The sequence below is a fragment of the Martes martes genome (genome assembly GCF_963455335.1).
Source record: "Martes martes genome assembly, chromosome: 6".
NCBI classification, from domain to species: domain Eukaryota; kingdom Metazoa; phylum Chordata; class Mammalia; order Carnivora; family Mustelidae; genus Martes; species Martes martes.
The window spans coordinates 40,847,221-40,861,179 of record NC_137893.1 but is presented as its reverse complement, the minus strand read 5'-3'; the positions used below and the strand labels follow the sequence as shown (position 1 = coordinate 40,861,179).

At 42.5% G+C, this 13,959-nt stretch overlaps 1 protein-coding gene across 1 annotated transcript in view; it reads right to left on the bottom strand.

Moving 5' to 3' along the window:
- Positions 1-13,959, bottom strand: part of MDN1 (midasin AAA ATPase 1) — a 172,830-nt gene that overhangs the window by 31,707 nt on the left and 127,164 nt on the right. Inside the window, exons 63-75 of the mRNA XM_080806492.1 lie at positions 13,089-13,794; positions 11,104-11,265; positions 10,615-10,888; positions 9,640-9,875; positions 8,815-8,910; positions 8,069-8,163; positions 7,650-7,771; positions 6,968-7,114; positions 4,565-4,674; positions 3,876-3,949; positions 3,057-3,249; positions 2,170-2,329; positions 13-159 (exon numbers count right to left, since the gene is read on the bottom strand). Coding sequence (XP_080662618.1) covers positions 13-159; positions 2,170-2,329; positions 3,057-3,249; positions 3,876-3,949; positions 4,565-4,674; positions 6,968-7,114; positions 7,650-7,771; positions 8,069-8,163; positions 8,815-8,910; positions 9,640-9,875; positions 10,615-10,888; positions 11,104-11,265; positions 13,089-13,794 — 2,522 coding nt within the window. The remainder of the gene's footprint in view (positions 1-12; positions 160-2,169; positions 2,330-3,056; positions 3,250-3,875; positions 3,950-4,564; positions 4,675-6,967; positions 7,115-7,649; positions 7,772-8,068; positions 8,164-8,814; positions 8,911-9,639; positions 9,876-10,614; positions 10,889-11,103; positions 11,266-13,088; positions 13,795-13,959) is intronic.

The following is a 13,959-nucleotide window of genomic DNA, read 5'->3' as shown; positions in this document are numbered from 1 at the left end:
CGAGAACCTTACCAGTTTTTGCAAGGTGTTGAAAGAGGTCTGCTAAAGCTCGCTGCTTCCGCAGGAGAATGTGCTTGGCTTCTGACCGTTGCTTTTCTTTCTCTGCCCAGGGCTCCACCTTTAGGCTCTGCAGCTCAGTCACACAGGAAATGACTTCACCTGAGAAGAAAATGGGGCAGTACTGAAATCTCAAGGGCTTATTCATGTGTTAAAACTAATATTCAAGGGGCACCTAGGTGGCTCAGTGGGTTAAAGCCTCTGCCTTCAGCTCAGGTCATGATCTGAGGGTCCTGGGATCGAGCCCCGCGTCTCTGCTCAGCGGGGAGCCTGCTTCCCTCCTCTCTCTCTCTCTGCCTGCCTCTCTGCCTACTGGTGATCTCTGTCTGTCAAATAAATAAATAAAATCTTTAATTAAAAAAAAAAAAACAACCTAATACTCAAGACCCAGGACTTTGTGGGAAACAAGAACTAGGTGACATTCATCTTTAAGGCTCTGATAACTAGCACAGTCCCTAGCATTTTGTAAATTGTAAACTAAAGGAATCAAGACGCATGGAAATAAAAACTCATGGGTTACCTCTCTTTCAACAGTAAACAACCAAATAAAAGTAGTTATTCTTTTTCTTTAGAGGTTTATAGTCAATCAGGCAAAAAGCACTTGTTATGTGCAGCAATTTATACTAAGAATTTAAATCATCTGAGATATATTTCCCATAAATATGATACATACTGAGGTCCTATCCTCTACTAGTTGGTAGATGTTCCTTTACTCTGTACAACTCCAGAAGGGCCAATTTCTAGCTCCTTGGAGAGGCTCAAAGAGGTCTAGTCATTTTCTAAAGTCTATTCAGCTCAAGTGGACTAGAAGACAAGATATGAACCCTGGCCAAAACAACTCTGAAGCCCAGGTTCTTCCTCCAGCACCACGCTGCCTTGCTGAGGACTCACAGGTACCTGTAACATGAGGCTGCTGCCCGCCTGCCACAGGCAGCATTATGGGCTGTGTCCCCCCAGATTCATGTTACAATAGTCCTAACCCCCAGCACCTCAGAATGTGACTGTATTTGGAGACAAGGCCTTTAAAGAGGTAATTAAAGAAAGATGAGGCCATGTGCATGGGCCCTAATCCAATTCCTTAACAAAGAGTAGGACACGAGAGACCATGTGAAGACAAAGAAGGAAAACAGACATCTACCAGTCAAGGAGAGAAGAAACCAAACCTGTGAGTACTTTGATTTTGTATGTTTAGCCTCAGAACTCCACGGAAATTAACTTCTCTTGTTTAAGCCACCCAATATGTGATACTTGCTAAGGGAGCCCTAGCAAACTAACACAGGCAGTCTAGCCATTTAGGAGAGAGCAAGTGGACTGCATACCATTACACGGACACTGCAGGAGGTTAGAGAATTCTTTCCATCACAAAGTGAGTGAGTGCCTTTTCCAGAAGATGCATGTGGAAACTTCTGCTTACCCTGATCATCAGGCTCAGGTGGGCAAGGTCATGGTGAGAATGGATATTATTAGGCTCTTATTCTAAAAAGTTTTAAAAAACAAAGAGCTCCCTGAGATTAGACTAGCCTCAATGAACACAGTCAGTCTCACTCTGACACCACACTTACTGGGGGTGAATAGGAGTGGGGACAGTGGTGAAAGGCCGCCAAGACCTCAATCTATTAAGTTCTGGAACTCCTTCCCCAGCCATTGCTGTTAGACTACAGAGCCTCAGCTTCCCTGTATGAGGACGGCCAGGGAGATGACATTGCTGTCTCTCCACGGTGAAGAGAGCAAGAAGAAAACTGTGGATGAATCCTCTCCTTTAACTCAAGGGAGACATTCTGAGAGGTAGGGACAGTTTAAAGATTCTGGGAAATTCATCTCTCCAGCCAGCAAGAGAGGATATAGACAAGCACTAACACAGAAAATGGCAAAACACAGCATTAGTTTACACAAAAGGAAGACAAGATGAAAATTAAGACAGCCTGTGTGGTCTCGGCTGGCTCCTGCATCTTGGCTCTGTTAGTTTTTAGCCCATTTGTTTATTCAATTAACTGCTCAACACTATTCGAGAGATCAAAAAAGGGCTTATGTAACAAATTCCCACTCTCCTGGGGCACTGGGCAAAAGAGAGGGAGCAGACCCCACCCTTTGCTCCTGGCTGTTGGCACCCACCAGTGAAGTGATCAAGGCCCTCCACCAGGTGAGGCAGGCGGCTTTCCTTCATGAATGTCAGGCACATCTTCCTCATTCGTTTCATGAGCTTTGGCAAGCGACGCAGCAGCTCTCCCTCCGAGGGGAAAGGAGCACCCTGACTCTGTTCTGGAATCACAGCCTGTGAGACAGAGCACAAATAAGATATGGGCGCCAAGTTTATTTTCTTTTGATTATATTCATCAGCTCACTGTTTTCTGTCACGCTGATCAAAAATTCTGATTTGCTATTGGTGATAACCTAGAAGTTTCAGGGATTCCTCCCTGTGGTTAGCATGAGTAGCTCCCCAATGATCCCAGAGCACCTTATATCTAAGGATTTGATGCGGGAACAGACGTCCTGTAACAGACCTACTTACCCAAGGTCTCCACGACTATTACATTTTCTGGAAATTTGTAAGCCAACGCTTAACTATTGGTGCTTGAAATTGGCCATGGTGAGAGAAATAATAGCACAGTCATCAGCAACCACTACAATCAACAAATCACTGCACACATTCGCTCCCTGTGCAGCATGTGGTAGCCCAAAGACAGCTTCAGTGGCACATTCCTCAACTGATGCTTCAAGTCTTCTGTCACAGGTAGATCCAATGTCCACAGGTACGCACAATACTTATTTCCCATAGGTGACATTAAACTTTCAGCACCAGGATCAAAGCTTTTTTGCCTTATTATGCAGCAGTGGCAGCAGTGTATATTATGCAGGCAGATATACAAATACTATATTTTGTCCAAAGAGCAAGATTTCAAGGCATTCCCTTGCCTAGTTCTAGGGCCACTCCTTACAGAGAAAGCACAGATTTCCCCTACCGGCCCAGAAGTAAGCAAACCCTATCTCCCAAGGTATACCTGTGCAGCTGCCGGCCGGGCTAACAGGGTCTCCCTCAGTGCCTTGTTCAGACTCTGAATGGGGGATGCCTCACTAATGGCTGCTGGCCGCGACAAAAAATCAGGCTGTTCCTCCTTGTCACTCTCCACCAAGGATGACCGGCAAGGTTCACTCAGGACAGCTTCAAATTTCTTCATGAATTTAAAGAGGGTCCTGGCCCCACGGAATGACAGATGAGGAGGGAAAAATGGGTGGAAAGTGAGGAAATGTAAAAATGGCACAATGCATACACACATAATAACCTGTACGTTCTATATACATGAACTCCTTAGATACTCATAACCATCCTGTTTGTTTTTAAGGGAAAATAAGGCAGGTATTGTCATCTCCCTTTCTAGAAGAAAAAACTGAAGCCAGGAATGGTGGGATCAATTCACTCATGGTGAAACAGCTAGTAGGTAACAGAAGACTCAACCCTTCTATAGTGCTTAGCCTGCTTTGTCTCAAAGCACACCAATTCCTCTTGCATGTAGACTTTGCTTTGGGTGGCAGGGGTGCTGTGGAAAAGCCACACCAAAACAATCTAATGCTTCATAATAAGTTCAAGGCAACATTAAATCAGGCCACATTAACAATGTAGTCTTGCTACCTACCATACAAAAATTCTGAGCTTTGGTCACCCCCAATTTTTTCTTTTAAGTAGGGCTTGAACTCATGACCTTGAACCAACACAGGGCTGGAACTCATGACCCTGAGATCAGCTGAGATCAAGAGTTGAACACTTAACCAACTGAGCCACCAAGGTACCTGTCACCCCCAGTTTTTAAAAAACGAATTACCTGTGTGTCTTTTCCACAGATTGTTTAATGGACCAGAAACTGACATCATTCCACTTGGATATTTTAACAAATTCCTGTAAGATACATGAAGATCAAGAAATAGCTTTACAAAGCTGGTGTCACTATGTTTCTTTCGAAATCATCTCTATGCTAAAGACCAGAGCCCACTCCATCCCAAATACCAGACTGTGTGCCAGTAAACAAGTAAAAGTTAAAAAAAGGAACCACATACTTGTCACAAAGCAATGAAAAAAGAGTGCTGTCACTATCAACAGGTCACCTGATACGTATTCCATTTGTTGGTTCCACAACTACTGAGAGTTATCAAAAGACAGGGTCCTCCTTTCCCCCAGGGCTCCTCAATAACACTCAACACTAAGTGGCACCCCCTGAGGTGGAAAATCAGTCTGGGCAAGAGCAGGGGAGGGAGCACTAACAGACATATGTGGCAATCCTTCTGAGGACCCTTCGACAGGGGCCACTCCACTAACCCCTCACACACTTGGACAGGTCGGTCATGGAGGCAGTGCTGCAAAACATGAATCTTGCCATCCTATTCGGCAGCTGCACTGCACTTCTCCATTTCCCAGAGCCCCCTGCCTCATAGTTAAATGTACAAAAGAACAGAAATAAAAACCATTTGCTGATTTTGTTCTCCCAAGAGTGATCATGACAGTTGTTCATCTTACTTTAAGTTCTTTTTCAAGGGGGGAACGAAGTTCCACAATTTTGGCTTGGACTCGATCAAAGAATTGCTTGTAATAATGGTACAGATTCCACAGAACACTGCAAAGTGAATCTGGAAGAAACGAAAGGAAACAAAAATACCACGCTTGCCACATGTGCTACTTGCTGCACCTACGGGTTCCACATTTTAGTGACACCACTTCCTCATTGCCTTTAGGCCCTGAGATTACAGCACAACATTTCACAGGCAGATTATTTAACAGCTCAATGAGGAGCCTAAGTCTAGCAGTTCCCAGAGATGCAGGCAGGCTGTCAACACTACCCCATTTTTTCATTTTCGATTGTACTGAATTTTGTTGCATTTTTGTTCTTAAAGACCGCGTACTCAGATGTTTCACTAAACACAATTTCAAACCCTTTCTCGGAATCTTATTGTAAAGTAAGCAGAAACTGAGCCTGTTTTAAAAGATGGCGTAAAAGGCTCACCCTGACTGCTCATTCACAATCTAGAGTCCTAGTTTCATTTCATCCAAATAGATGTGGTCAGGGACAGTAATTACAGCATTTTAGGTGCAGTTACTTGACATGGAACACAGCTCTCACTAGATCCAAGAATCTAATTATGGCCTGGTCCAAGCAAAAGCTTAGCAGGACACCTAACACTGTCTAGACAGAAAGATATGCAGCCTCAACACACCGACTTCCGAGATCTGCATTTGGCAACTGACCTCTGGCAGAGTCACTAGCCAGGGCTTCATTTATAACCAGTTTGTACTTTGATATTGTTCTCTGTATCTAATGTGTATCACTTTAAAGTAAAAGATGATTAAAAGTGTCTCATTTAAAACCTGGTATGCAGGGGCACCTGGGTGGCTCAGTCAGTTAAACATCTGACTCTTGGTTTCAGTTCAGGTCATGATCTCATAGCTTGTGGGATTGAGCCCTCATGACACCCCACACTCAGTGTGGAGTCTGCTTGAGGATCTCTGTCTCTGCCCCCACCCCCCACATGCTCTCACTCACTCTCTCAAATAAACAAATAAAATCTTTCTAAATAAGTAAATAAATAAAACCTGGTATGCAACAAGACACCTACTCATGCAGAATTCAAAGCCTAATCCATTTAAACAGTGCACTGTAAAAGTATATATGTGAAACCAAGAAATGTAATCAAACAGTAAAACACTGCCTGAATGTAGACCATGATCTCAAGTTCTTCTATTTTTTCCAAGAGTGGAAAATAAACTTCTCCATAGGAGAGCTAAAATATGTTAATATTTGAAATTAAAAGTATAACAGTACCAGAATGCAGTCCAAAGAGTAAATCAAGTTACATATTACATTTTAATGAACTAAATCTAAGAATGTCAACTGAATTACGATCTATTAAATATATTATTTCCTCTTAAGTAAAACTGCTCAAGAGTTAATCAGTAATGAATCATCTTGGAGCTATGCAACTTTTTAAAAAAACACAAATTATTGAGGCATTTGGGTGGCTCAGTGGGTTAAGCCTCTGCCTTCGGCTCGAGTCATGATCTCAGGGTCCTGGGATAGAGCCCCACCCACATCAGGCTCCCTGAGCAGGGAGCCTGCTTTCCCCAACCCCTGCCTGCCTCTTTGCCTACCTGTGATCTCTGTCATATAAATAAATAAAACTTAAAAAAAAAAATTACCAATTTTAAGTGCTGCCAGCTACAATAACTTTGTTTTAACAGGATTTTTATTTGTTTTTTTCATGTAATTATTTTATTGTGCTTTGCATCTCCAGAAAGTTTTCCCACATTTGGATAGAAAGTTTAAGAGGTTGTAAACTTAGTAACTTATGAAAAGGGTAAAATAAAATTTTCTTGAGTGTAACTTGAAATAATTTAAGGGACATTTTATATACTTTTAAAAATCAGAATTTAATTGGGATGCCAGATTTATAGCAATTTGCATCTTTAACTTTCCAGATAATCTAGAGCTTAGTGTTTGATAAATGATTTTTTTTTTAAGATTTTATTTATTTATTTGACAGACAGAGATTACAAGTAGACAGAGAGGCAGGCAGAGAGAGAGGGAAGCAGGCTCCCTGCTGAGCAGAGAGCCCGATGTGGGACTCGATCCCAGGACCCTGAGATCATGACCTGAGCCGAAGGCAGTGGCTTAACCCACTGAGCCACCCAGGCGCCCCTGATAAATGATTTTTTAAAGCAAATATGAGTATTCTGTTAATTTATAATTTATTAATGTGTTATTACTGTAACTAAAAATGTTATAGAGACTTTTAAATTCAGTCTTACATAGAAGACATGTATTAAGCAAAATTATGTGAATAAATATTGCCACAAAATTTTTTTTAAAAAGTATATACAAAAAAAAAATACACATACACACACACATACACACCCCTCCCTCCTTACCCTTTCCTTCAACTTGAGGCATCAACAAGACATGACAATGGAAAACCAGTAACATCTGAAGTCGTACGTGGAATTCTCCCAGTGAGGATCCTTCAATAAATGCTTGTAATGTGCTGACCAGCAACATCAGGGTCATCTGCTTGTCATCTTTAGAGATTCAAAGAGGAAACCATATGTACCTGCAACCATCACTCCATATTCATAACATGCACGTGATCTACTATAGGACACATTGAGGGATAGCAGGCAAGTAGAGACCGCAAAGTGAAACTCTGAAGCAAGGAGGACCACAGGTAAATTCCAAGCTGATATAAACACAGCTGCAGTCAGGATATGTGTTAAATGCACTCAGAGCAAATTATGAAACTGAATTATAAGGTGTTTGTTTCAAGCATGAAATGAAAACACTTTTAACTCAAGCATGCCAGCTAGTATCTAAGAAATCATCATTATGACACATCTCTTGGATATACAGAATAAGGAAACTTTATCTTATGACCAGCTTTCTAGAATTTGAACAAGTCACTTAAAACTCTGAGGAATTCCATCAAGTCAAACGAAGTATCCTATGTAAAAGCAGTAGTGCCAGCAGACACGGGAACAGGTTAAACCCCACACTCCGCAGCACTCTACAATTAGCCTGCAACTTCTAACAATGCAGAAATTTATGGATGGGAGTTACCTTCCTGCTCCTCTGTTTGCTCCTGCATGTGCTTCTCAAGCATCTGGTAGATGGAGAACCAGTGCTTGGTGGACTTCTCGGTATGGCGCTTCATGGTATTATCCAAACTCATAGACCAGCAGCTGGATTGCGAGAGAAGAGGCCGAGCAGTCAACCCACTCGAAAGATCTCAAACTACTCAAGCAGAAGCTAAACATTCACTCTTCTCTCCTCCCAAGTGGAGATGGAGAAGACACCTACTTTGCTGTCTTGGGAAGGTATGCCGTTGTCTGGTCTCTACTGAGATCACTTTAATGCCCTGCTTTAAATTCTGCGATTAATAACTGAAAAGCATATTCTCAGTCTATGCAGACACAAACTATCAAATGTCCCTACTGCATAAATTCAGGAGGGGAGGGAAGTGACAGATTATCACTTACTTCAGTTCCAGTTTACGCCAACGAATGATCATCTGACTGACTAAATCGAGATGCTTCCGCAGAGAGAGAGCTCTACTGGCATTCTCCTCCCAATCCTAAAAAGCAAAGATAAAATTTACTATGGCCATTATTTAATCCCTTAATCACCTCCCGCTCTCAGGAATATCTTGGACCTTTAGTCCTTGAGTGAAGACCACAGGGCCCCTAAATAACTTTCATGCCAATTTACCAATGAGTCTACATCCAGTATACCAAGCTTCAAGTTGTATCTGGTCACCTGACAGAACTTCGGCAAAGCCAAGTTCAGGCAAAAAGCAAAGGATTTAGCAAGCTGAGTCTGAATTGCTATTGTTAGACATGTGACCCCCTCCAAAGTGCAGAGCCCAAATGTGATCATCAGAGAATCAGCAGATACTTCAGAGGATGCTGAGAGGACCGAGGGGGGTGATATATGCAGGCACGGGGCTAGTCTGGAAGTCCACCAGGAAGCCTGGGCCAAAGGAGACCTCAGTACCAGTGGACGCTGCATCCCACACTTGAGAACAGGGGAGGCAGGTCCCTCACATGCCCCACAAGGCAAAAGCTTCACTTGTAATGATTGGACCCCATGCCAGAAAAACCGAGGAAGCGGATTCCTCTCTCCAACCCAAACTATAACTTTCTGTCCTAACAATAACTCTGCCAAAAGATAATCTTTTTTCAATTGACTACAAACTAAAATGAGAGGAGAGAGAGAATTATCTTACCTGTGCCTTTGCCAGAAGGATCTCTAAGCCATTCAGGAACTTTGAGATGGGACTGGAAAGTGGAAAACTACGAATTCTATCCATTACAACCAGCAGCTGCAGTAAACAGATAGACAGACAGACAGATAGACAGATAGATAAAAGATCTAGGCATTTCTGTGGGAATATCACCCAAAGTCACAGGTTACTGAAGAGAGAACTGATGAAAGTTTTATGCAAAGTCCCTGCTTCACAAGCACCTACGAAAACCATGGAGGAAACTTCTAGGCCTTTGGATCTCAGATAAACACTTAACCTGCATTGCTCTTGAAAAAACATGGAGTTTGAGAAGATAATTATTATTATTATTATTATTTTTTTTTTTTTTTAGCAATCTCTACAGCCAATGTGGGGTTCGAACTCACAACCTGGAATCCAAGAGTCACATATTCTTCTAACTGAGCCAGCCAGGTGCCCCAGGATAATCTCTCTTAATCACTCTCCATTACGAGAATTATTGGCTGAAAACTATAAGTTAGGTCTGAGTTAAAACCACGAATCTTGAAAAAGCCAGGCCTTTGCTAACATACACAGGTATATGAATAAACGGAGCAATACAGCAGCACTTTAACATGTGAACAGCGAACTCTGACCAACAAATAAAATTAATAGAATCCCAAACATCATTTATACAGTACAAACTGGTATGTCCACCCTGCAGGGAATAGTATCCCACTGAAGTTGGGTTTTGTGAATCTTTGTTAATGTATTGAAATATGCACATGAACATCCCCAGAGATGGCAGAGACCGTATCTTCAAGACTCCCTCCTCACCGGATGCCCTACCTGTTCAAGGGCCGGGTGTTCTGGCCATTCCTGCAGCAGCTGACTAACAGCCTCTGAGAAACCTTGAAGCACAGGTTGACAATGCCTGGCTTCTGGGACATTGGGATGCTGGTAGAAGTCATAGGGCCCATCGGGCTTCACCATCAGATCTGAGACTGCCTCACCAAAGAGAGTGTTATGGGAGAGGGTGCAGGCCAAAAGTTGGCTGCCCAAAAGTTGATCATTCAGCTCAGCTCCTGGGAAGTTAACAACATCATAGTAAAGTCAGTGAACTCAGCAGGCTGAGCTATTAAGTTACAAAGATGACAAAAACACGCTCAGAAATAATGAACTACTGGAACAAATGAAGTTATTTCACTGCCACTCATGCCCAAAGCAACATGGGTCTAGAGGACTAGAACCGTAATATCAAAAGAGTATCACCAAGTCTGCCAAGCTTCTTGGATATACAGAGGAACTCAGATACTTAGCTGCTATCAAGAAGCTACAGAGCTTGGTTTGATGGATTCAATTTCCTGGGTTTTGTGGCTGTCTTGGCAGGCAGAAAAGAAATTTAAAGCTTCCTTCCTAATAGCAAGGAAGAACTCATGAGATCATACAGGAAAGTGAATCAAATGAAATTCTCTAAGATTAATTTCTGAGTTCCCAGGTTGCTCCCGGGAATACAGGATATGAAAAGCACTGAAGCTATTAGAGGCAAATCAGAAATAATACTGAGGACCAAAACCATTTAAACTAAGTCTATATCCTTATTTTTTTAATCCCTTTACCCCAAAATATTCAAATGATAAAAATCCACTATTGCAGAATTTTAAAAGTGTTTTGAAGTAGCTTGAGTCTCTTAAGCTAAGGAAACTCCCTCAATGAGGAATTTAGCAAAAAACAGGGAGGTAATGATTTTAATTTTTCCAGAAGTAGCAATCACATTTATTCATTTTCATTTCCCGAGAGTATAACAAAAGTAAACTGTCATACCCATCAGAGGGTAGAAGTGTGTCACAAGAGATGCCCCAGTTTGATAGCAGGACAGAAAGAGGCCAAGGTAATGCTTTGTCTCGTGTGGCGGCAGAGTCTGTTGGTACCAGAGGGACCGAGCGAAATTGAGGCACAGCTGCTGGTGAATCAGCATCACAGCCTGCATTGAGCTCTGGGAGAAGAGGGTGGGGTCTGTGGCTGCTCCCTCTTCTTGTCCATCTGAAGTTCTGTTCTTCTCTTCCAGTGTTGGTTCTACCAGAATATCCGCAAAATCCTGTCAATAACATTAGAGCAATTGAACTACAAAACCAAAATGCAGTTTTAAGCCAAAAGAAAGGCACAAAGATGGAGCATGAATAATCAAAAAAATGAAGTAGTGACTTACATAAAGATACAGTAAAAACAATTAGATTACAAAACCATTCAAAGGTAACACAGGTGGTAGCAAGGGAAATTATTCCCAAACAAACCCTGTTACCACCACCCAACCTTTTCATGAAGTGGGAACTGCCTTCTGAACTCCCGTTCTTCTTCCTCCTCCTCGCTCAGGGTGGTCCTGGAGTTCCTGCTCCTGTATCTGTAAAGGCTGTTTTCCTGCTCGGCCTTCTCTTGGGCTATGCGTTCCTGTTCATCCCACTCATTGATAATTTCCTGAAAAGTTACACATTTGGAAGGAAACTTATTTGTCTTCGCTGAGGTGCTTCAATGAACAAAGCAAAACTTGTTAGCTCTTAATTTCTCACGATAACAAAAGTACTATGGTTCAAAAACAAGTAAAAAGTAAAAGCCAACATCCAAGAAACACAATCCCAGGTCACAGAGAGAAAGTAAACTGTTTTCAAACTGTTTCCGCAGCAACCCATTTTCTAAATTCCCCCTTGCTGTATTGCTATTTTTTCACAGGTATAAAAACTTGCTACAGTAAATGCCACTGGAACTTCCTATCAGGAGTTAATGATGTTTTGTACTAAGGACAGGCTCTGGATAGGCAATGTGGGGGTTGAGATTCAGACTGCACTTGGCTGACAACTCAAGCAGCTGGCTCAGGAGTTCAGGAAAGGGAAACGAGGGCTGGGGGCACGGTGGTTGCAGGGCACCAATAAGACAAAACTGGGCTACACCTTATCAGACACCTCTTAAATCCCCAGTAACTCTAAGATTTTAAGTCCTTAAGTCGGCAAAAACTATAAATTAAACAATACTCATGAGAACTGAGGAAATGAATATCCACCATTCAGAAAGATAATCTGTATTAAAAGCTTAAGTGGTTGGGGTGCCTGGGTGGCTCAGTGGGTTAAAGCCTCTGCCTTCAGCTCAGGTCATGAACCCAGGGTCCTGGGATCGAGCCCCGCATCGGGCTCTCTGCTTAGCAAGGGAGCCTGCTTCCTCCCCTCTCTCTCTCTGCCTGCCTCTCTGCCTACTTGTGATCTCTGTCTGTCAAACAAATAAAATCTTTAGGAAAAAAAAAAAAAACAAACCAAAAAAAAAAAAAAAAAAAAGCTTAAGTGGTTAATCTTCATCCCAGCAGTTCTGCTTTCTAGAATTTATACCCAAAGACCTAGGTATAAGACTATCTGTGGTGATGGTGGTGGTGACATTTTCCAAGGTAGTAAAAAGACTACAAATATAAATGTCCTCTGATAAGAAATTAGTCACATGTCTTAGAGCATATCCATATAAAAAAAAAATTGGAAGCCATTCAGTATGATGCAGGTAAAGAACACCATAATTACAGAGGAAAGTAATCACTAACTGCTGTTAAGTTTTTAAAGCAAAGTATAAAACAGAATGGACTTTAGTAGTAGTTTGTAGAACTCTAGCAACTTAAAGACCAGTCTCAGAGATCACAGAGGAGACAGAACTGTCCTCAATTAAAGCATGTCTTTTATCTATTACATATCAGGAAAATAGTCTAAGACTTTCATTTTAAAAAGAGTTCTGCTCAAAAACAAAAATTTATAAACCACTGGACAAATGACTTAAATTTATAATGTCAAAGACATACATGTACAGGTTCATGTATACACATAAACCTAGAATGGAACACACCAGTATGTTACCAGTTACACAGCTTTAATTGGTATTAAGTCTTGTTTATATGTATTCTTTTAATTACATAAATTGAGAACAAATTGTTTTCATTGATAAGAGGAAAACAGATTTTCTTAATAAAAGTTGAACTATTACCTAGCCAAATCCACCATAAATAAAGTCAAAAGATAAACGAAAAACTAGGAGAAAATATTTGCAGTATCACAGATAAAGACCTAACATCACTAATTTTTTCTAATCTCTTGAAAATTGAGGGACAAACACCCCCAAAACTGACAGCTGAATAGGAGACAGAAAGGAAGACACTAGATCCCATGCCCAGCCATCTGGTCTCTTTCTACACAGAGTACTGCTGATGTCCTGCTTGTGCTCCCAGCTCCCTTCAGAAGTAGGCTGGGGCTGCCCCCCAGAAATGGGCTTACCTGGCACACATGTCTAAAGAGCTGCAGGGCCCTTTGGTCCAGCTCTCCCTTGCACAGCACATGGGAGCGCAGGTAAAGGAGGGCATTCATCAACAGCTGCTCTCGGGTGGGGAAAGGTCTCTGGCCCTTGCCTTCCAGCTCCTTTCCTCCTGAGCGCTTGAGGATCAACTTCCCAAGGCCTCGAAGAACCTCCTCTGACTTCACTGAGCATAAAGTGTCTGCATGGGCATAGTAAGTGGGGAAGGCGGGGCCCACCGATGGAAAAGCCAGCAGGGATGCGGCCAGGGTAGCCAGCCTATCTGCACAGACCACACTGCCTTGGAGTGAAGCGTAGACCTCAGATGCCACCAGCCTCATGCCATGCTGCAACTGCAGGATGGATGCCTGCAGCGGGGCCACAGAGTCTGGATACAGGGCATAATCCTCGGCCAGCCGCTTCCTGAACTGGTGGTGGGACTGCTGCCAGGAAGCCTCCTCCTTCAGAAGGTTCTGGGCCACCTGGGCAGACCGAGGCCCATCCATGCGAAGGGCCTGCAGGAGCCGTGTGAGCAGATCCTGAACAGCAGGGGCCTTGGCAATGCTGGTGATGTAGTGGTGGATCTCCTGCACCAGTGACTCGTAGGCAGGCACCTGGGGTCTGAAGGCCTGCTTCTTTGACAGGCTGCAGATTAAGTTCTCCAGATGATCAATTCTTCGGCGAAGTAGTCTAAAGGCAAATCAACATAATATGCAAATTCTGTCAGGAGGAAAACAGCATATCTAGACTGGCCCTTAGCTAGGAAAACAGAATGAAGGCATATCAGCTGCTGAGGAATAATATGAAGAAAGTATTGACAATTATAATGTAAATGAGTAATAGAGTGATCATTTA